At 45.7% G+C, this 22797-nt stretch overlaps 2 protein-coding genes across 2 annotated transcripts in view; one reads left to right on the top strand and one right to left on the bottom strand.

Annotated features, from left to right (window-relative positions):
• Positions 1–22797, top strand: part of LOC144119656 (uncharacterized) — a 591617-nt gene that overhangs the window by 410922 nt on the left and 157898 nt on the right. The gene's annotated exons all lie outside the window — the stretch shown is intronic.
• Positions 9397–21660, bottom strand: LOC144118518 (uncharacterized). Its single transcript, XM_077651440.1, has 6 exons — positions 21588–21660; positions 20568–20695; positions 17513–17631; positions 14266–14342; positions 12684–12755; positions 9397–10140 (listed from the first exon to the last, which is right to left on the bottom strand). Exons 2-6 carry the CDS (start codon positions 20685–20687, stop codon positions 9578–9580), a joined length of 951 nt encoding a protein of 316 aa, XP_077507566.1. The 5' UTR covers positions 20688–20695; positions 21588–21660; the 3' UTR covers positions 9397–9577.

Here is a 22797-nt window from a genome sequence, read left to right as displayed (position 1 = left end):
CAAAATAAATACGAGATTTTGAGTACGTCGTTAATAATTGCTGTGGAGGCTTTGCCGTTTATTTTTCTGTAATATTATTTTTTGTTGTCCGGCAGGAAAGTAATTGTTGCCCGTCTGTTATCCTTTTAATCATGAAGAAGAGCTTATTGCGATTCATCTGCATCAGTACAAAACTTCGTGTGCACATGAGAGCGCGTAAAGTTAAGTAGAGAGAGAAACAACATCCCCTTTTACGGGTGTTCACAGTGAACGCACAGCTAATACATCCCTCCAAATCGTCTAATTTCAATGTTACACCGCAGCCCAACAACCACCACCATGACGGCGCCGCATTAGCCGCGACAGCGCCACAACTCATACAGCAGCGGGTGGCTGGACTGGCGGCAGCGCGAGAGTTCAGTCTCGCGGGTGCGTTCTCTGACAGCGTCGTTTGGAGCTCCTACTTCCCTCCCGCTCCCTCGCTAACCTTCCCTTTCTCCCGAGCAATTTCGGGAAGGCGAGAAAGAAGACCACTCCCTGCGCCGACGCCGATGATGGCTCGTTACAGCCGTGCAGTACACAGGATGCTGAGAAGAAACGGACGGCAGGAACACAGATGCTCGGTTGCGCCAAGGGAGAGAGCCCCGAGTTGCTTCCAGCTCCTTTCTTCCCTAAAACGGGAACAGGACGCCTCGTCTCTGCTTCGTGCTCCAGATGGGCCAGTTCAGGGCCGCTAGTAATCTTGGGGGGAGATTTTTCGGCACAGCACCACCGCTAAGTGCGCGCGCGCGGGGGAGGCTCTTCGTGGCAAGCTCGTTGGCGCGATCGTTATGACGCCGTCGTCGCTGTGGTTCTTCGAAATAAATAGTTGAAAAGGTAAAAAAATGAAAATGGTAGTTGTTCTCACTAGCGTGGCCAATTTGTTACTTTTTTTAATCCTGTCTTCATCCTCCTCTCTACACTCTCTCCACCATCCAGCCTACGCCACCCATTTCGCGGCGTCTTTTTTCTCTTGTGCGAGTAAATTGCGCAGCACTCTATAGAGGCCTTTTACGCTGAGCAGTGCCCGGCCGTTCGCGACGACGGAGGTCTTTTTGATTGCGCCGCGACAGCTTAGTTGAGAAGATGTGCCCCCCACGTTACGGCGCCGGAGAAGACTTTCGCTCGCCGCACGGGCAGTTGAGTCGGCGAACTGGACGTTTAGGAATGAGGAATCTTGGGTGACTTCAAACCAGGGGGGCGTACAGCCATACAGCGGGGTTTCCTCGTAGAGTTGCTTTTTTCTGCTCTTTGTTTGAGGTAAGGAGATGAAAGATTTGAAACCGGAAGCGCTTTTACGTGTTCATCTCACCGCATCTTTCATTTCCGAAAAGGCTGAAATTTACCCAAATGGTGCGTGCTATATTGTTATTAGGTGTAATAACGGTCGGACGTAAGGACAACGACTTCGATGTCTGTTATATTAGTTCTTGACTTTCGTTGTTTTTATCCCGGCTTTCTACAAGTGTATATTTTACTTTGAGTACATTGTGTTTCTTGTTCGTTTCAACTTTTGCGTTTTGTAGCTGACTGAGGGCTTTATGGGAAAAAACAATGTTTAGTTTCTTAGTTTATTTCGTGATGAAATATTAATTACGAAGCAACGTTTCATTCATAATGTTGCGAAAGATGATGCACGAAAGAAAAAGCTTAAATTCGCCTATTGTGAGGTTTTAAGAAAGCCTATAATCAATCAATCCATGTCAGATGGTTAAAAGTGTCGAGTAAACTTAGGGTACATATGCTACCTTGCCGATAAAAGGACTCTAGTGGATTTTCTCAACACCTCTTCACGATATATCAGATAATTGTTTTCCAGGTGGACGATTATTTTGCAGCCGTAGGTGGAAAAGTTTCGATACCAATTTGCCAAGGATAAAAATTTGAACTTTACACTGTCAAATTGTTTAAAATAAATTAATTATCTTTACTCAGTAAGGAAATTAATTTACGTTAGAGCATCAAAGATACATTTACGTGTTCACGAAACTACGTGGTATGTCTAGGTAATTTGCCCCAGGAAGATAGTGCCACTTATTAACGCTCTGAAATTGCGCATTTCCAACTGCACAGTTAAGTTCGCAGAGTCATTAACCATACTACATTATACAAGCGGAGCTACATACTTTGATGCCTTAATGACTTACTCGCACGGATAGGCACACAGCGTAGAAATACAGCTCACGGGCGTGATCGCGTTCCTAGCTGCCTTGACACCAGCCGTACCTCTCCCATCATCGCCAACAAGTTGTGTAGTAGAATACAGATATTGACACACGACTCTACCGCTTATTAATGCGAAAGCATTTCTAGGCTATGGCGACGGGGTCGTGTCCCCACAGCGTGTCACCAAAAAGTGTACGCAGCGATTGCGACGTTTTCAGAAGAGATAGCATCAAACGAATGATTGTGGTCGATACAGGACGACGTGAGGATGATGTGCGAAAATTTGATGTCAATAGGATGATTAGCTAATTAATTAGAACTAATAATGTAAAAGAACGTCAAAAAAGCGCGGACGTCGATATAATGAGTGGACGGGAAAACAGCCGTGGACAGCAAAATATTGGAAGAATAGGCAAAGAAGTGAAAAGAAAGTTTGAAATGAATTTAAATGTGTTTAATGAGTGATAATTAATCGAACAAGAAGTTTGATTGACATAGATTAATTAGCCAGTTAATTATAAGCAAACGTCAATGGACTCAAGGAGGGGCAAAGAGAGGCGACGAGTCTCAAGGAGCCGTCAATGCTTTCGCTTTCCTCCAGTGAGCGTAGCCGCTGTGACCTCTAACGTTTTTAAGCAGTGGCGTTGAACAGACTCCAATATTGCGCTAGAGTACAATACGTTCGGGGTTTCAACGCCTTGTGGGCGTCTAAACTGATGGAGCCTGATGCACCTATTCGTCATTTTGATATTTATTTTTAGACTCCCGTCCTGGACCTTGTTAGAAACAGAGGCGATATACATCTGCCCTCCTTTGGCGAAGAAAAATGGTTCCCAGCGGAAATTCGCGCATTTGCTGGCTACGCGGGCAACTTGCAGAAACTATTACTCAGGCTGTTCACTCACACGATGGGAAATCTAAATCGATAGCGGCGAAAGAGAAATGATGTGTTCTTGTAAACAAATAAATAGAAAAAAGTAAAAGCGCTCACTTTGGCGGGTCTTCACAGAAGTATGCCATAGCTTCGTGCGCAAGCAAACCGAGACAAAAGGAATGAAAACTTATTACCGATGTTAACAAATTGTTTAGTACAATGTGGTTTTTTTTCGCTTAAACATGGTATTCACTACTTCAGCCTCTTATTTTCTGGAGATTTTTTTTTCAAGCACCAAACGGCCGTGATTGATTGTTTTTTAACGTAGTGCTACATTCTGGGGTAAAATAGGTTTCGGGACGGCTTTCTGGTAACAACCTTTCTGCTCAGTAATATAAAACCCAAAGGTATACTTCTTAATTCACACTTGAGCCTAATAGCCCCGCAATGACTAACACACTGGGCGATGCAACAGTGCACATCTAGACACTAAAACAACACTGTTTTTGAGTCTTCATTATAATATTCTCGTTGCTAAATTGATTACACATGCGGAGCTTCACGCTCACACAAAATAAAACTGCGCTAGAATCTGGCAAGTACAAGCATATAATGAACAATGAAGCGAGATCTTTATCGTCATAGAGACATTGCACCCAACGAGCCATGAATCCGCAAGTTGATCCTCAAGGCACCGTACCTCGAGCTCTCCCCTAATCTCTTCCAGTCCGTCTCGTTTTGCAGTGATAGCTGTGCTTGCATTGTGGTCGTCCTCCCTCCACCCATCCCCCTTCTTTTAATACCACCATCACTTTAAGCTACTTCCAATCTGCTGCTTGAATAACACGCCGGAAGTAAACCCATTTTAGAAATGAATAATGAAAATAGGATTCTATCACGTCAGTTGCTTCTGCTCCTTGTCATCATTTTTCCTCAAGAAAAATTCGGGGCTGAACGAGCGAGAAAGAATGACCTCAATGGTTTGGTGACAGAACTCGGAAGATTTTCATAATTTCTCTACCTTTTGCTCGAGCTGCCAGAAGTGAAATTTTCTCTTTGGCGGTTCTAAAAATTATTTTTCTACCCGTGGACGGCATTCATTAATTTTTTTCAGAGACAGGAAAGGAACTGGATACAAATATGCAAAAAATACCTTCATTATGTGAGATGCGCCGTAGTTGGCAAACATTTCGATTACGCCGGCTTTTAATCCTCAATCCTATATATCTGAGTTCAACCTCGCCATGGGGACGGCAAATGGACCTTGCATGTTTAAGGAGTAAATTGGCCTCTTTCTTCTATTCACCCATTTTTATCAGAGTACTAGCTCAGTGTGCTGGTTATGCTTGCAGTAATGACTTAGCGGTGGAATATCCTAACCTAAAACTCCCGTTTAGCCGCCGCGGTGGCTGAGTGGTTATGGCGCTCGGCTGCTGGCCCGAAAGACGCGGGTTCGATCCCGGCCGCGGCGGTTGAATTTCGATGGAGGCGAAATTCTAGAGGCCCGTGTGCTGTGCGATGTCAGTGCACGTTAAAGAACCCCAGGTGGTCGAAATTTCCGGAGCCCTTCACTACGGCGTCTCTCATAGCCTGAGTCGCTTTGGGACGTTAAACCCCCATAAACCATAAACCAACTAAAACTCCCGTTTGACCAAATGATTGGCGCTTGTGAGTGAGTGAATTGATCAGTTTAAAACAATGTTTGGCATAGTCAGGTCACTCTAAATTTCGAGAGCAGCTCAACACTGTAGCACTTTAATAGTGTATGGTAGTCTCAAATTAGTAGGATAACTAGAATACGACTGTGCTGTCTTGTCTTTAATTTGTTCGATTACTCTCGCGCTGTGTTTGCCATTTCAATACAAAAGACGAGAACATGAACAAAGCATCACTAATTTCACCTGCTGACACGGCAGGCTTACATAAAAGAGATAATTTTTTTTTCGCGCATTGGTTTGCCAAAGGCTCTTCTTTGTTCCTCCTTGGAGTCTTCGGAGAGGCTCGCCGCATTATGCATTCGCTGACAAAAGCAGATATATTTCTGCACAGCTGATTCAATCTGCTGCCTCTAATTTGGGCGCCTTTTGCAGCGGCCTCTTCGTTCGTGTCTTTTTTTATTTTGTTAAAATCTCGCGCGAGCCTTCGCAAACACCATGGCTCAGCGCCCGACTGTTTTAACGAGGTTTTGAGGGCGTAGAAGGCGGGAAGCGGAGTAGAAACGAAGCGGTGGTCATTGTGTGAGTCAGTCAGGTCCTCGTTGGCCCCGCGCCCGCTCGATTTTTTTCTCACCCTCAGCTCTCATCTGCCCACGCTTCTAGAACTGGGTTCGCTCGCTCTTTCTTCCATTCTTCCATTTTTCCTTTCTTTCTTTCTTTCTTTCTTTCTTTCTTTCATTCCTTCGTTCCTTCCTTCTTTCTTTCTTTCTTTCTTTCTTCCTTTCCTGCTTCCTTTCTTTAATTCCTGCTTTCTCTCTCTCTTTATTTTTATTCCTTTCTTCCTTTTGTCTCTCCCTTTCTTCCTTTCTTTCGTCCTTTATTTCCTTCTTTCCATTTCCCCTTCTTAATTCTTACCTTCTTTCCTTTGTAGCTTTTCATATTCCTTCCTTCCTTCCTTCCTTCCTTCCTTCCTTCCTTCCTTCCTTCCTTCCTTCCTTCCTTCCTTTCTTTCTTTCTTTCTTTCCTTCTTTCTTTCTTTCTTTCTTCCTTCCTTCCTTCCTTTCTTTCTTTCTTTGCTTCTTTCTTTCCTTCTTTCTTTCTTTCTTTCTTTCTTTCCTTCCTTTTTCCTTTCTTTCTTTCTTTCTTTCTTTCCTTCCTTCCTTCCTCCCTTCCTTCTTTCCATTTCCCCTTCTTAATTCTTACCTTCTTTCCTTTGTAGCTTTTCATATTCCTTCCTTCCTTCCTTCCTTCCTTCCTTCCTTCCTTTCTTCCTTCCTTTCTTTCTTTCTTTCCTTCTTTCTTTCTTTCTTTCTTCCTTCCTTCCTTCCTTCCTTCCTTTCTTTCTTTCTTTGCTTCTTTCTTTCCTTCTTTCTTTCTTTCTTTCTTTCCTTCCTTTTTCCTTTCTTTCTTTCTTTTTTTCTTTCCTTCCTTCCTTCCTCCCTTCCTTCTTTCCATTTCCCCTTCTTAATTCTTACCTTCTTTCCTTTGTAGCTTTTTATATTCCTTCCTTCCTTCCTTCCTTCCTTCATCTTACCTTATTCATTTCTTTAATTCTTGCTTTCTCTCTCTCTTTATTTTTATTCCTTTCTCCCTTTCTCTCTCTGTTCCTTTCTTTCTTCCTTTATTTCCTTCTTTCCATTTCCCCTTCTTATTTCTTACCTTCTTTCTTTTGTAGCTTTTCATATTCTTTCCTTCCTCCCTTCCTCCCTCCTCTCTCTCTCTCTTTCTTTCTTTCTGGTCTTTCTTACTTTATTTCGTTGTTTCTTTCTTTCCTCGTGCTCGTTTCATTTTTCCTTCGTTGCGTCCTTCCTGCGTTTTCTTTTTGATGTTTTTTTTGTGCAACCCGTATCACCGCGTGTAGCCCGCGAGTAATATCATCTCGGCGCTCTCGATCCCCTTCTTCGTCTTCTTTGTCTCCCACGCCACTCGCTCGGTGTCCGTGCTGCCATTCTTCCGCACCGACGGCGCCGAGTGGAGACGTCGACGCGCTCGTCTTCTACGCGGTCCCTGACCGGCGGCGAACTGCCGCCTCCATTCTTCGGGGGCGTCTAATGAGGCGGCGATGGCTCGTTAGCCTCAAGGGGGCGTTCGCCACGCCGCCGGTGACGGCATCTGGCTCGTTTTTTGGCGCGGAGGCGCGCACGCCGTGTGGTCAGAGTGGTGCGAAGAAGCCCCCCTACAAAGGAGGGTCTCACTTTGTTGGGCCCGGCTACGAGCTCGCGTGTGTGACGCAACCGTGCCGGCACAAAAGAAAGCCGGCTGTTGCTCGCAGTCTCGAGTGGTTCCAGAAATTCTTTTCTCTCTCTCTCAATCCGTCGCAGTCGAACCTTTCTCTTTTAGCAATAGCTGTAGCAATAGCGTTTTCGTCTCGGAGTTCACGTTCTTGCTAAAATAAGGAATTAGCAGAGAAGTAACCCTTTGTTTCGTGTTTCGGGCAACATTGAAGAGGAGGTGCAGCTGCCGTGTGCAAAATGGCGTCCTGCCTTTAGGCTTCTTGTGCAGAGGACAGCTACATCCAGGAGCAAGCTGCCCCGCCCCCTTTCTGCTCCACCTCCTTTTAACAGCGCAATTATGCCGGGGCCGGGCTGTTAGGAAACGTTGTAGCTACACAGTGTGTAGATTATTGGCTCACTGCTTGCTTGCTGCTTGTTCGTTGAGGTGCCGCTAGCGTTTTCGGCGGCAGCTGCCAGCTGTTCACCGATTCACGACTTACCGGCATGAACCGCGCACGCTTTATAGCGCGAGCACATGCTCCCTCGGATGGGCGGGGTGCCAGTGATTTTGTCGTTGCTATCGGGACTCGGCCCCCCATGTTTTGTGATCGCAGTATAATGACCTGCTGCTGCAGGTACACTGAGTATGCGCTACAAACTCAGCTTAGTGGGCTTGCTTCATGCTCCAGGTCCAGGGAGCATCGCCCCTCGCCTCTCTGCGGGTACACTTGTGCACGATACGAAGTGATTGAATATGATTACATTGTTGTTGAACTCGGTTACGAAGAAGATTATGTACTCAGCGCTAGTTTTTTATGCACTGCTTCAAGGTTCCTTTGCTGTGCCGAGCCACCTTGCTTGCAACTATACGCGGGAAACATCTTGTGATATGAAAGGTACGTTATACCAGCACTAGCGTCGTGTTGGCTCGTTCACGTGCTACATATTGAGTTGGGGGGCTCTAAATATTCCTGTAGTAGAATGTTTAGAAATGGGTTAATGCTCCGGCGGAATGTTTCGAAATGGTTCCGCACCTGAGAGCATTTTACTAGGGGCAGATTGCTAGAGCACAAGAATTTCGCAGTTGTTAGCGAATTTTAGCGAATTGGTAGCGAAGGCGCTGTTTTAGCGTCGTGTCCCCCCTTAATCATAGTTCAACGTCTTTGGGTGCGGGTTAAACCCTGACCGCCGCGACCTCATTTCGATGGAGCAGAAAAGCAGAACGAGTTCTTACGCTGCCCAATCTCCCAGCTCGTAGAAAGGATGAAGGATGGAATCAAAGATGAAAAAGAGAGAGGTACCGTAGTGGAGGTCTCCAGAACAATTCCGACTGTCGGGTGTTGCTGAACGTGCACTGGCCTTACACAGCCCATGGGCGCCGTGGGAGGGTGGGCCCGTGATCCATATGCAGGCTTCTGCACACTTGCTTAAAACTATGATATATCGAGACGCACTGGAAGCCTGCACGCTCAAAATGTCCGACGTGGTCCTTTGGGCGAGTAGCCCTCGCGCCTTGGTTTAGTCGTAGGAAGTTTCGCATTAAGCCTCAACGAAAATAATTGCAATAACACCAGCAGCATTTTTATTTTACCTATAAAACTGTGTTCATCTTAATAGTTTCTTGCCGTTGCGGAGAACGCTTGTGATATTGAGTGCAAGCTGAAAAGCTACACTCCCCTGGAGCCTCTTTATGGACGACCTAGAGAGAAAAATCAGCCTGGTGCTCCCAACAGCGCTAACATAAATGAAACATTCGTACCTGCGCACCCTTAAGATCAGTCACCTGCCTTTCTGTCTGTGCGTAGTTTTGTAGATTCATTTTTTCTGCCCTTCAGGTGCGTGTTATGGTTTTCATTTTCCGCATTGTGTCTATTAGCCCGTGCGGTGGTCATGCAAAGAATAGCAGTACTGTAAATTAAAAAAACGTAACCAGAAACCGCTCTGGCAGCTTTACATCATTTCTGTAAACCACTGTTCTGTTAACCACATCTTCACGAAGTCTTTTTTCCCGGAGCTGGGAATGCCGCCGACTTTCACATAGTTCCCTATCGCGCTTGGTGAAGCCACAAGCTACAGAGAATATAAAACTACCGTTATTTAGACTTTTGCATACTCAACTTGACGCAAACTCTCGATTTCACGGCTACGCATGGCTTCAGCGAGGCTGATGTTTGTTGTGTTGATTAGTTAAATATGACTGTGAAGCCAGTACTGGCGGAGTACCGTATCTAAATTTAATTTGCTCTTGCCCCATCTAGAAGCGTACGCTTAAGTAATTCAGAGAGTATTGATTTCTTCATTTAAAACTTAAAGCGTAAAGCGTAAACAACAAGCTCTCGAACACCGATAAACCAGCCTTGCCCGAGGATAAGCATTCTCACCAGTATAAAAAAAAATTTTGGCTGCTCATCGACTTTTCTTCTGAAAGAAAACAAACGAAGGATGATGGTGCTTTGTCGAACTCTTTTCTTTTACCGGAAACACCGAGAACGATACATTTGTTGCATTGGAAAGAAGGAAAGAACACACGTTGTGCGGCACGCATGTTGTCACATGTTGCACAGCGTATCAACTAAAAGTCACATCAGTACCAGGCAAGCGCAATAATTCGCTGGAGAGGAGTCGCCGCCGTGGTTTAGGGCTGCGTTTCCTCACCATGATTCTTCGTCGTTTTCGTAAGGCAGCCAGGGGGTTGTGAGCGGAACCAGGATTAGCTCCGTCGCGGTCTCCGTCTCCGGCGGCACGGACACCTCTTGGGACGTTTCAATGTCTTTCGGCATGTTGGTGTCTGGAGCCATGCTGGCGCCTGGTACCATGTCGGTTTCTGGAGGCGGGGTGACGTACTGAGGTACGCCGATCTCTTCCGGCATGCCCGCTTCCTGTGGCAATTCTGTTTCCTCCGGCATGTCGTCTTCCTGCGCTGCTTGTGTCTCTAGCGGACTGCCTGCATCTGGCGGCATTTCGGTCTTTAAAGCTAACTCGGGCACCCCTTCCGCATCATACGGTAGGACTGCGTCCGGTGGAGGATACAGCGTCGCAGGAGGTTGGGGAAAGATCGCGTTTATGGTTCGGTCTAGCATGCAAGGTGATTTGGTCCATTTAATGCCCTGGTTGACGCCAGCCCGCTGCAGAGTCTGATACACACGCGTCTCTATGTCCCCTGGAATCACGCTCAGAGGCTCCCGCAGTGTCAGCGTGAACTTGGACTTCCGGTCTGCAAGTTTTCAAAGCGTAAGAGAGAGAGAGAAAAACAATTTTATAGTTGTATATCAAATAAGATTTCTCAATATAACAGGGTGGTCATCCAGAGACCGCTGTTATGGAAGCGAGTCATAGGTAAACCAGGCACCCCTGCCAAAACATAAGCCCGGTACGTGGGAACTGGCGATAGACGTTATGGCGTTATATCGAGTTATGGCGTATACCTTGTGTAGTCCTTTGTGTGCATGATAACTAATTATAGCTTGTTGATGTTTCTCAGTTTTGGGTGTCTTTTAATTAGTGTCAACGATTTGGTATCAGAGGCGGAAGGGTTTCTAACGTTGGAAAACCCAGTTGGACGTAACCGTGCAGCCACAATGTATTCGTTGGAACTTTTTAGCTTTCTAGTGCTGCTCATACTGACCAGATCCATAGCGATCAGCCAAGCTGCCACAACGCAAGTACACCCAGTCGAAACACACGACAGAGCCATGTCAATAATATGACAAAATGCTTTGCAGTTTTGTCGTAACGACAAATTTTTTTCTTTTTTTGTAGTATTTTTTGGTTGTACTGTAGTTTTTTTTTCTATACAGTTTTTCTGTAGTAACAACACAAAATTAAGTTGTTAATTCACGGGTTTCAGCTTGCATTACGAGTAATCGATTAAAAACGTTAAAAATCTGTTGTGACGACAGAAATTTTTCTATTGTATTTTTCGTCTGGCTAAAGTAGACACAGCGACCAGCAACGTATATCGAGGGTGTTTACCTTGAGAAAACATCTTTTGCGCCCCAATCATTTGACTAGAGCGAGTTGTTGAGCTAGTGGGTGCTTTAAAACCAGGAAAACTGCGCGATGAACAGAGACAAACAGCAATAATGAGACACACACAGGCGAGACCTCTGTGTGTCTCCTTATTGCAGTTTGTCTCTGTTTATGGTCCTGTTCTGTTCGTTATAAAGTACTCGAATCAGTTCAATTTTATTAGCGCTGGCCACCGTTATCCTTGGACGCGAGTACGAATATTGCATATTGATTACTTTAGAAATGGGCCATATCAGGCCGCGATAGGCGAAGACAAACACCCACGTATTTCGCCGCCGCTTATTTTTGCTCCGAACCAGATTCCAGAATTTTTTCAACGCTTTGATGAGACATTTAGTTGTTTATTCAGGAATATTTCATCAGCAATTATGAAGTTACTTTCACTCAAAGACGTCACTGAGGTTAGCACATACGCATACATGGGACGTTGCCTCACCCTCTCCCCCCCCCTAATCTACACCGCCATTTTTCTCAGCTGTACCTCACCTGCGCATGGTGATTAGGAAATTATTTTTAATCCGTATATTTTGTACCTTTTTATACACTTGAACATTAATTAGCTGACGTACAGTCATGAAGAAATCAGTTTAAGAAATACTGTTTGTGGGAAGAAGTATTTTCTTATTTATTTAACGTGCAGTGATATGGACTATTACGCGGGCGCTTTTTCCTTTCGCTTCCATCGAAATGCGACCGCGGCCGCAGGGAATCGATCGAGTCGCTTTTTTTTTAGTGGCCTCATTTTATAATTATAATATTTCTGTCACTGAACATTGGTTTACACGGTAACATTCCAAGTCGTCCATATCCCCAGCTTCCTTTCAGTGCAACTTCTGGAAGGCGTCAATTTTTGTTTCAGAGTGCTGCTCTGCCCGTTCGTGGGTTGAGTGGCGTCCGTCGCCGTCGCCGTCGGCGTAACCGGGCGCCTGGGCGCACAGAGTTCCGCCGCTCAGAGTGAGATGGCGCCAGAGTCGTGCGGGGCGTAATTAATCACGCCCACGTGCGCCGCAGAAGTACCCAGAAGCTTTGGGAAACAAACCTCGTTTACCCATGGAGAGCGCGTAACCTTGTGTGTGTTGTGGGAGGCCCTCTCTATTCCGTTCGCTCGCTGCGGTGTCGGGTCGGAGGAAAGAAATTCGAAACCTCTGGAAACCTCGCTCCTCGCCTGACCAATGGTGACACGAGCCTCGGCTGGGAGAGTGAGAGAACATTTGTACTGTGGACGCTATGTGTGTGTGCACGCTTGCTTTGGCGCGAAGTGACGGACAGAATCGGCGCACCCCAATATGAAGGACGTTTAGCGCCGTGACTCAGGCCGGGCCGTAGTTCTAGATTCGAAAAAGGACGCGAAAATCAAAACACCTAAAGAGCGGCGCTCAAATTTTGCATTAGGAGTATCGTAATCATCAGTGAATATTTTTTTCAGATTTGAAAAACTAACCATCAACCGCAACGCTTTTGCGGTTCAGTCGGTGTTTAAGGTTAATTTCTTATCTGTTGTTTTTCCTTGGTTCAGAGCATTTTTTTCTTCTGGAACTGAATTTTGTTCGTTACGAAAAATATGAATCGTCGAGGGTCACTTAGGTTACATGTGCTACATAGCAACAAAAAATAAAAATGAACTAATGCCGTGTTATAAACTTCTACGCCCATCGTCAGTCCGCGACACCGGAGTGCTTTTGTTTGACACCAGATTACGCCCTAGAGCTCTCGGACAGTTGCACTCACCTCCTTCGGAACAGATGTGTAGCAGCGCCCACGTTGCGAGGTCACTGTCCAAAATTTGCTGAAAGAAGGACCCTGGCAAAACATTGAACATCGGGGCGTAAGTGGAGCGAAATTTTGTTGGCGTAATAGAAAAAGTGCTTGGCGGAAAAATAGCGATAATGTTGGTTTTACCTGAGAGCATCGTATGGCGGCAAAAGCGACGCTCATTTATTACTCCTCTTTCTTTGGCACTATGCTGTTAGCAAGCCGTCATGTTAAAATTATTATTAATGTACTAAAAATTTTATACAAGATTTTAATGCGAAATATCAAAAAAGAATTTCCTGCAGGTTTGCTGACGTCTTGCCAAAGCCATTAGTTCGCGCTGAATACGTTAGATACACATGTCAAAATAAAACAAACAAGTCAAACGTGTAGCGAACACACTGAGCGCCAGAAATAATGGCAGGCGGTCAAAAGAAATTAATAGCTGCATGACATTTTTAGTTAACTCGCTGTGCAAAAATGTCAAAAAGAATTTTCTTGCATCGCAATGCTGGCTTGTTTACTGTTACAAGATGGAATTGTTGGGTTTTTCTACATGGCCACTTAAATCCCGATAGTTTGTTGAAGCGTACGAAGGCGGGCTACAGCAACGCAGAAAACCAGCTGAAACGCCGAAGCGCGCAACAGACGTTGCTTTGTACGTTGTCGGCAGCATTCGTGTTTCATATTTTACAAAGAGTCATTATAAATAAGCAGCCACTGACCGAACTTAACGCAAACGGCGGCGAAGAAAGAGATAAGCCACTGTTATAAGACAGCCAAAAATCTCCCAGACTTGCCTACCTTCGCCGTGCTATGAAGGGTCACATATACTTTTTCTGATGGCTGTGAAATTATTTTTTTTTACCTAATAGGGTCCTAATGCAGACGCTAAAAGTATCTTACACGATTTGATATCTCCGTAAAGAGTGGCTAAGCTGCTGTTTCTCAAGGCCGTCCGCTAAAGAGAATGCATGGTGTATGCATTGCCGATAGAGCAGATGAAAACAAGATTTTTTAAATGTGATTGGAGGGCAGTCAAAGGCAATTTTGTGTGCGCGTGCACATTGCTGGCTTCACAATCATAATCGCACATCGTCATGATGCTCTGATACCCATTCCTCAAGTCTTCTGTGGGTTCTTTTTTTACTTTTCTTTCTCGCCGAAGAATACCCAGATTATCAGATTTTCTCATTATGCGAAAATATTCGACTTCGGGCGATTTAATGGCTGCACATTTAATTTGAAGGCAACAGGCTTCAGAAGGCTGCAGTGATAAGAGATATTAAAAGATGATTTAAGATGGCTATTCCAATAGAAGAGACTGCACTGTGCAAGGGGAAGGAACGATGGGCTAAGTGTGCAGATTCCCAATGGGGAGTCAGTTCTAAATAAAGTCGAACGTCGAACTTGTGGGTTGCTAAATTTAACCAAATAAAAATTGCCCGTCAGGTTTCCGGACATACGATCTAGCTCCGTGGATTATTCAACTTCACATTAGCTTTCAGAAACCTAAGATGCATCGAAACACCCGGGCATTTGCTTGAAGAATACTCACTGTCTTTATTAAGAAACTGTTGGCGGCTTTCCATAATGAAGTCATACCTCTTCCTTCGCTTGACTTCGCCAAAGGCCCTGAGGAGAAAACCATACGCAGGAGTGTCACATTCCAAACTTTTTAAATGCGCACCTCCAGCCGTCTTCGTCTGAGAACATAGCTTGCTTTTTACCGTTGTATTAAGTTTCATTACCTAAGAGTGACTCCGTGATGCTGCAACAGCGATCTCGAGTTGTCACCCCTGAACTGACTGTTAGTTGTGTTCTCTAGCGCAATGAATATCTGATCTGTTTTGCCACGGGGGCTTTTGAGAACAACATCAAGATATGATGCCTTCTTAAGGCGTCGCGAGTTGAATGTATTGTTTCAAAATAGCCAAAAAGCAGTTTTGCGTTTGCAATGTACTCTAGACACTGTGAACAATAAAAAAAATAAAACTGTCTTTTAAGGGGTATGTACCGATAATCTGAAGCTGCCCCTTGCGGCTGTAGTTAAAGGTAGGGCTTTCAATAGGTTAGGCCTTGCTCATCAGGCTCGCTTTTCCCTACTTTTTTCGGAGGGGCACTTGAAATCTTTAGAGCGGAGAAAATTACTTTTTATGAAGAGAATTACAGAATGATTCTGAACATGCAAAGACCTTAAATGTGCTACACGTCTTCATTCTAAGTATGACACGAGGTTTGGGTAATTTTAAACACTGGGAATAACTATTACTAGTCATACACTTTCCGAGCTCAATTGTTAAACCTTTGGGCGTAACTCGAATGTCACCTGAGAATCCCGTTTTTCCTTTGGTGTGTTTTGTTATGAATGTGCTATCTAGAGGAGGGTGTCTAGAGGAGAAAGTTGATCTCGTGTATTGAATTTTGGGATAGCGAATTGATGTGCAGGGCGCTCGACTACTGATCCGGAGTTCCCGGGTTCGAACCGGACCGCGGCGGCTGCGTTTTTATGGAGGAAAAACGCTAAGGCGCCCGTGTGCTGTGCGATGTCAGTGCACGTTAAAGATCCCCAGGTGGTCGAAATTATTCCGGAGCCCTCCACTACGGCACCTCTTCTTCTTTTCTTCTTTCACTCCTTCCTTTATTCCTTCCCTTACAGCGCGGTTCAGGTGTCCAACGATATATGAGACAGATACTGCGCCATTTCCTTTCCCCCAAAACCAATTATTATTATTATTAATTGAAGTGCGCTTTGGCGAACGTCGCACCTGTTAGTCTAGGTCACTTTTCGCGTACTCCGGGGACGTAATCTTTCGATAAAACATGCGTTTTTCTCGCCTCTTAATCAGTACGTACAGTTGAACTAAAGTGCGAAAGCGTCTATAGTCTGAACAACGTATGCCCTTTGTCCTATCACTGGCACTAGCATTTGTAATCTTTGGTTTCACAACTTCTCGAACTGCATACTTATGCTCTGTACTTGTGTCATCGTCCCGGGTGGCTTCAGGACTCTGAAGCAGCTTACTGCAGCTTCTACTTCGAAATTCTCAATTTCTTGTAAATTAAAATACGGTACAATACAATAGGTTAATTTTCACCTACTGGTTGGTGGTGGCGGTAGCTCCTACACGGTAAGCAGTTCTCTAGCGCGTCCCACGTCGAAAGCCTCCCTAACGCAATGAGGTAGAATTAGGCTTCGCCGCTCTATGTGCTCGACATTCAACAATGGGATTCGCGCCGCGATTTCTTCGACGGAACGCGCTAATTGAACGATGGTTACGTCAGCTCAGCCTCGTCACCGGACCAATGCAGCCCGCCACGTGCGTCACATTATTCGCGCAATTATTCGTCCTCCGAAAATTCTTCACTCATAACGCAGCCGCAATTCGGTGCATCGCAGTAAATAATGCGGTGTGTCGCGTAATGAACTCTCTCCCACGCAATCGAGTGCCGACTCCCTGGCGAGCTGAGCGCACAGTTCACAAAACGTGCAGCTGATGTGTAAGCAGCTGGGATGCTAGCGAGGTTCAAGGCGCTTTTGTTCAACGTGAGTGTTGACGAAGAAAGATCTCAGCGGCCAGTGTCGAAGTAGCCTCGTTATCCAGTTACAGCAAAGGTGCTTCCTTCGTAAACCCGAAAAGCTTGCTGTGATTGGCACAAAAAGCTTTCCAAGATTGGAATTTTCTTAGCAATTGAAGACTGAGCAATGTCTAAAGCTGGCTTTGGCTCAGTAAGAGTGAGAACAGATCTTCAAATAGGCACCATGTTCGGTTGTAGTGAGAAAGCAGTCATACGCTAACCAACACCGACCAAGAATCTTGTCACCTACGCACAGTCTTTGTCAGAAGTTTAGTCATGTAATGGTGTTCCTGTAGCATCTGTCGGAGTCCTACCCATCGGAGGGGGCAGGACCAGAAATATTCTTACCTTCAGGCGATTTGGACGCTGGGGAAGCATTACGACCCCACAACTGTATGGCTCGACAGCGAACCCCCTGGGCTCCAAACATTAGACAAAGGGTGTACGTATGTACGTAAATAATAAAAAGAAACCTAATAAACATCCATCAGTGGAAGTCGAACCCGCGGCGGGGTGAACAGATCAGCTTCGCAGGCCGCTGCGCCAGATGGGCAGACGACCCAGCAAAGCGAAACCTTGAGCCAACCAGGATAAACACATGCCTTCGCACATCTACTCGCTTTAACTACGTTAAAACCTTACCACTTTTTATTCTTGGTTTATCGAAATACAGTCGGGTAGGCCAGGTTAAAGTTTCATTGTAGCTTTTTGCTTTGATTCTATGAACTGAGTACATCGCAACTGAAAACTAATTTTTTTTTGTACTCGCATTACTAAAAGCGCAAGACTGCTGATATTCGCGAGGGTTTATAATATGCACAAAAGCTAATTAGGGAAGATAAATATTACAACTCAGCGACAAGAGAAATATTTCTGACACATTATTGACTATGACCACTGAAGAACACCGCATTGGTCATGAGTATATTCCTCACTAAGCAATTTTTGTTACTTCACGAGCCTCTTCCGATTGACGTAGTTTCAAAGTAAATCATATGTAGACATATCATGGTGCTCTTTGTCAGTTGACAAGTGTCTTCCTGCCGGAAACGCTAACCAAAGACACAGTTTGAGGGATGGCGGTGACATTAGGCCGCCGCCTCAGGTACCGTTATTTTTTTTTCCGAGAAACGGGGCAGCAACGCTTAGCGAGGCTTTCGGCATGACTTGCTTAGCAGCGCCGAAAAAAAGCTTCGCCCTAAACTCGGGCGTGCGAGGGTACTTACTCATCCTTCTCTATCCAGTCCATAGTTTCGTTGGATGGGTGGTACTTCCTCACCGCACATTTGCTCAGGGGACCAGGGTAGTTGAGCACTTCAAACCATTCAACCCCTGCCAGCTGCACCTTGGAGAGAGAACAGTGTGCTTCGTGAACTGGCGTTTTTGACGCCTTTGTTACGACCTCTCTTAAACTGGCCAGCCTGAGAATCTAATTTTTTGAGCACTAACAAGCCAATCCTCTCTTTGTCCACCCGCGAACAAAAATATGGGATCTGCCTCGGTCTTTTAACCGCGTTTTCTACCTGCACCAAAAAATTAAAAATTCTCAATCCTTGGTGATTAGAGCGTATTTAGGTATGATTCTTGCCAAAAGTAACCGCGAAACGAGGGTTGCTTCTCAACCTGGTAGTGAGTCCTTACGGCGCCCAAAAGACCAAAAGGTCTTCTAAAGGGAGCAAAGGGGTTATCCTTACCTCGCACACATTGAGAATCTAAGGACTGCCACTAGTGCTACACTACTTGCCTAAGAAACAAATCCCGTTGCCTGGTTACTTTATGCAAAGACGGTACTAACCTGATCGATAAACTGTACGAAAACTGAATACATTTGTCAAGTGTACCGCAGCTGAGTTTCGTTACTAGGTGGAAGGAAAGAATTCTCATGACTGACTCCACAGGCGTACATCATGCTCATGGGCGCACTCAATGACACCCCTGTAGACAAGATGAAGAGCACAATTTTTGTCCTCGCAGTAGATATTTTGTGTTTTGGGCCACCAACTTATAGTAACAGCAAATGTTTTGTAGTATTGCGCTGTCCTTTATCGCAGAGTGAATCAAGCGAAGCGTTATCGAAGCTGTAGATCGGCTGTCTGGTCGGACCAGGTGCCAAGGCTGCTTTACTTAAAACAGACTTGTGGTTGTTTGGTGCAGTTGTGCGAGCCGTTTATCATGTTGGCCAGGGGTGACAATGACTAGAAGGCGAGTGCACATCACGCACCGCTGTTATCAGCGACTGGTTTTGTGAACAGGACTTTTGAATTGCTAGCTCAAGCTGCGCCCTGTGCAACGCTACCCGGTTCCATGTTTCAGTCGGAATATATTTCTGAACAAGTCAGCGTGTGGCCTTTTCACCCCGCGCGGGCTTCCTAGCCTCAGTACTGAGTTACTGGCTCAAGTGTCGGATCCATTTACGGTCACTTTTAATTTGAAGGCATCGCAAGCATTGCATCAAACAATTTCGTCGTATTCCTTTAACCTGCCGGATACCTATATTGTCAACTGATAAACACGTTTAAGCATAGCGGAGCATAACGGGTCTTGTTTGCCGCACACAAACCTGCTTAAAACGAAAACAATAAAAAAACGGAAGGCGTGTGATTTTCTACTACGAAATCTACAACTTCATGAGGCAGAGGCTGCTTTGTAGTAAATAAAAAAAAGACGCTTCCTCAAAGATGCAAAGCGCAGTCCTATGTGTGACACATATCAGCTAATGACATGCCCGTATCACTCTGAAGCGAGTGAGCAGAAAACAGCGCGGAGGCAACATGCATAGTGTGACTGCACAGGAGGGGTCAAAATGGAGCTTTACATTTTTTTTAAAGATTAGGCACTCAATGATAGGTGAAATCCGCCTCTCCGCGTAAGTTAGGCGGCCAGGCGTGCCCAAAATTAAACATTTGTCACCATCGGGAAATTTATTATCTAGAATATATAAATGAACTTTTTAGTCGCTGTGGCTAGCGCGAATGTTTAAATTGAAAACATAGAGTCGGTCGCATTTCTAGACTACTCCATTTTCTAGAACTCTTTTAGAGTAAGTGTGTTCCGAGATATTCGCCCCCAGACTTTCCAGTGCTTTCGTGTCATTAGGCATGCAAGGCGATGGCAATCGACGGCAAACTCCTTCCTAGTGTGATGCAGATGTTGCGTCAGCTGTTAGCTTATATAAAGTGCCAAACTACCTATTTGGCCTAAATTTCAAATATCCTGCCCGGCAAGGAAAAAAAAAATCTTCCTGTTAGCCGCGTAGAAAAGTCATTTAGCTGTGTGACAGCACAGGCCTCCAGCCTCCTTTACATCGGGCCTCAGGTTTGAGTGAGGCTCCTAATAAACCTATATTTGTTCATAGCCGACTAGTACTGCAAATACAGTGCACCGTATTACCCGCATATGCATTACACACCACGTGCACACAGTATGTACAGACACGCTTATACTTATCACGACACACGCATGGCAAACATTGCACATCCTCGTCAGGTCGAAATTTCTAAATAAAGTACAGTGCTTCAAAGCCTGGTTTAATTGTCTGGGGTTTAGCGTCTCAGAGCGACTCAGGCTATGAGGGACGCGGCAGTAGAAGCTGCGGATAATTTCGACCACCTGGAGTTCTTTAACGTGCACTGACATCGCACAGTACACGGGCCTCCAGCATTTCGCCTCCACGAAATGCAACCGCCGCGGCCGGATTCGAACCCGCATCTTTGGGGTCAGCAGCCGAGCAATAAAATTGGCAGTGGCTTAGCTCGGCTATGCCAGGATATACGTAGCAAAAACTAAGGCATAGCTTGGTTAGCCTTGGTTAATCTTGATTGCAAGTCCAGGTTAGTCTGGTTGTCTGGCTAGTTGGCCGACGGCTCGCGGCTTCTCCTCTGACGTCACGCCAGATGGCGAGGAGGTGGCGCCGTGGCGGGTCACGTGGTCCGTCACGTGACCAGTCACGTGGTTGGTCACGTGGTGCGGTGACAGCACGGTGGGACTGCGAGCGCCGTGAATCTGCGAGTTCGTGGCCAATGCAGCTTTCGCTGCAATAACCACTGGCCCACCGCAGCGGCTAGACTGCAAAGGGCCGCGGAAGGGGCAACAGAGAAAAACCGCTTAATTCTGGATGAATATTGCGCAATAATTCGCGTACAAAGTGTAGCTTCATGCCCGACGCGCACAGAATGTGTCTGCAGCGCATCTACGAACCGCGAGCGTGCAAGCCGGTGGCATGGCAAACAGCAGCGGGTGTGGGGAAATGTGAACAACGCACTGGATACGTGTATAGCTCACCCGAGCCCAGTTAGGGACGACGAGGGCCTTGAAGACTGGGCACTTGGAGGATGCGAGCTGCTGCTGTGCCAGGTACCCGAGCACGATGAGGAGCACATTTTTCGCGCTTCTGGCCTTCATGGTGCGACCTGTCAACGCAACGCAAAGCAAAAGCCAAGACATTTATATTTCAAGGTTTATGTGGACGTTATACGGTCGCGTTATTTCTGCACTCTTTCACAAGGCTTTGGCAGGCCACCACTCCGGTTCTTGGAGGTGTTCGGGCTGACCACAGCCAGTATAGTCATCTGATATTACTGGTTTAATTTTGCGTTCATTTTGTTCATTTGACCGCTTGGTAACATCCCGACTTAAAATGTTCGACACATTTACAGAAAAGGCGCTAGCGATCTTAATGTAACTTTTGTGAACTGGGAGGAAATAACAGGAGATTGTGGTGTATTGAGCAGTTAAGTATTAGAAATAATTAACAAAACCGTGAACAGCACTGGATTATGAAGTTGCATAATATACCACCTTTTCATGACTTTGATCGCCGGCTAAGCGCTTTCGGCTACCTTCAGCCGCTGCAACTGCATAAGCTGGATTGAGCGAACCTATGTATTTTATTGTAGAAACGCAGCATTCGAGCCAGTTGCGCCAGACTCACGCGCATCTCTCTGACTCAAGAATTTTGTGCTTGTTTCTGTGCGTAGTCAGTCTCATGTTCAGTTTGCTTATTCTTTCATTCAGATACATTCGACCAAAACCATCTGTTCGTGTGTTTAAAAACAGCCTAATTCAGTATCGGTGGTGGTCAACGTGGTTGTTGCGGGTCATTGCGGTGGATGACTTCTACCGGATGGCCTAACCTGAAGTAAAGCTCCCTCCCTTTTTTCGGCATGGAGTTTTGCCGTCTTAATTGTTTATATGTTACGTATTCTGCTAGATGCTTTCTCAGACTGATATTTCATGACCTCAAACTACCCTTATCAGATCGTGCAAAAGTGCGCGCATATCGTATGTGTAAATACAACTTACTTTGTCCCAGAAAGAAGGCCAATTTGCCCGATTCTGCGGCTCTTAAGGCACGTTTCAGTTTTATGATGCAAGTGCGAAGTTTAAACCATTAAACCGTTTTATGTTCTCAGCTGGTTGTGCTTTGCCCGTCCAGCTGCTATAGAGGCAAGTCGAAACGGCTTTTAAGTGTACGAATGAGAGATTGTAGGGCAGGGTGGAGAGGGGTGCATAGGGGACACTGTTTACACTACTTAATGTGCATGAAGGTGCGAGGAGGGAAAATACTGCTCTGTGAAACAACCTGCAGCTTAAAAATCGAGCGATTGGTTTCTCCCCAACCACGTCGAGACTCTGCACTAGTGCGGACAGTTCCAAGCAGACCCGAGAAGATGTGTAACGTTTACGTCCCAGCAGCTCCTTTTAAAATTTTCTTCCATTCCTTCCGTTCATCGAAGTTGAGTTTGCCACTGTGAAACTCGGCATGACTCGAACCTAACGGATCTGTTCGTCTAACCGATACTTATGTCTAACCTGATGACGTCACAGCACTCCTCGCCATTCGGTGTTTTTTTTTCCGCCCCTTCCTGGGTGTGCGCAGTAGGCTGGAGTGTGAGGAGGTTTTTTTAGTTTTTGGTTTTATGGGGGTTTAACGTCCCAAAGCGACTCAGGCTATGAGGGACGCCGTAGTGGAGGGCTCCGGAAATTTCAACCACCTGGGGTTCTCTAACGTGCACTGACATCGCACAGCACAAGAGCCTCTAGAATTTCGCCTCCATCGAAATTCGACCGCCGTGGCCGGGATCGAGCCCGCGACTTTCGGGCCAGCAGCCGAGCGTCATAACCACTCAGCCACCGCGGCGGCTGGAGTATGAGGAGGAATGCAACAGATATTGCTATTGTGGTTGCACCCCGAAGAAGGAGATCAAGAGGTCTATGAATTTTATTTTCTCAGCGCTTATCGAAAACAGTATTCGGAAAAGAGCGTCAAACGAATTTAACTGCACTAGCTGCGCTTAAAACATGCACCAGCCGACGAGAACATAGCATATAGACTTATGTTAGTTAAACCGTAAACATTTGCTTAATATTGGCTCTAGCATATAGGTGACGCTGCTAATATAACGTGTTAATACTGCCAAAACCATCCATGGCTCGACGAAGCTGTCGCCACGAATTGCTAAGATTTACTTCCTTGCCTTTGGACAGATATTTCGCGAATTCTCTACATCAC

The sequence above is a fragment of the Amblyomma americanum genome, chromosome 2, assembly GCF_052857255.1.
Source record: "Amblyomma americanum isolate KBUSLIRL-KWMA chromosome 2, ASM5285725v1, whole genome shotgun sequence".
Lineage (NCBI taxonomy): Eukaryota > Metazoa > Arthropoda > Arachnida > Ixodida > Ixodidae > Amblyomma > Amblyomma americanum.
The sequence above is the reverse complement of the archived record's forward strand: the minus strand, read 5'-3'. Positions and strand labels throughout refer to the sequence as shown.

Bases quoted from the DNA above. Each gene is read 5' to 3' on its own strand.
- LOC144118518 (XM_077651440.1), bottom strand. From the start codon at position 20,687: ATGAAGGCCAGAAGCGCGAAAAATGTGCTCCTCATCGTGCTCGGGTAC. The intron at 17,632-20,567 runs GTGAGCTATACA...TCTCTCTCCAAG, and splicing joins TCGTCCCTAACTGGGCTCGG to GTGCAGCTGGCAGGGGTTGA. The intron at 12,756-14,265 runs GTGAGTATTCTT...ATGTTTTGCCAG, and splicing joins ACAGTTTCTTAATAAAGACA to GGTCCTTCTTTCAGCAAATT.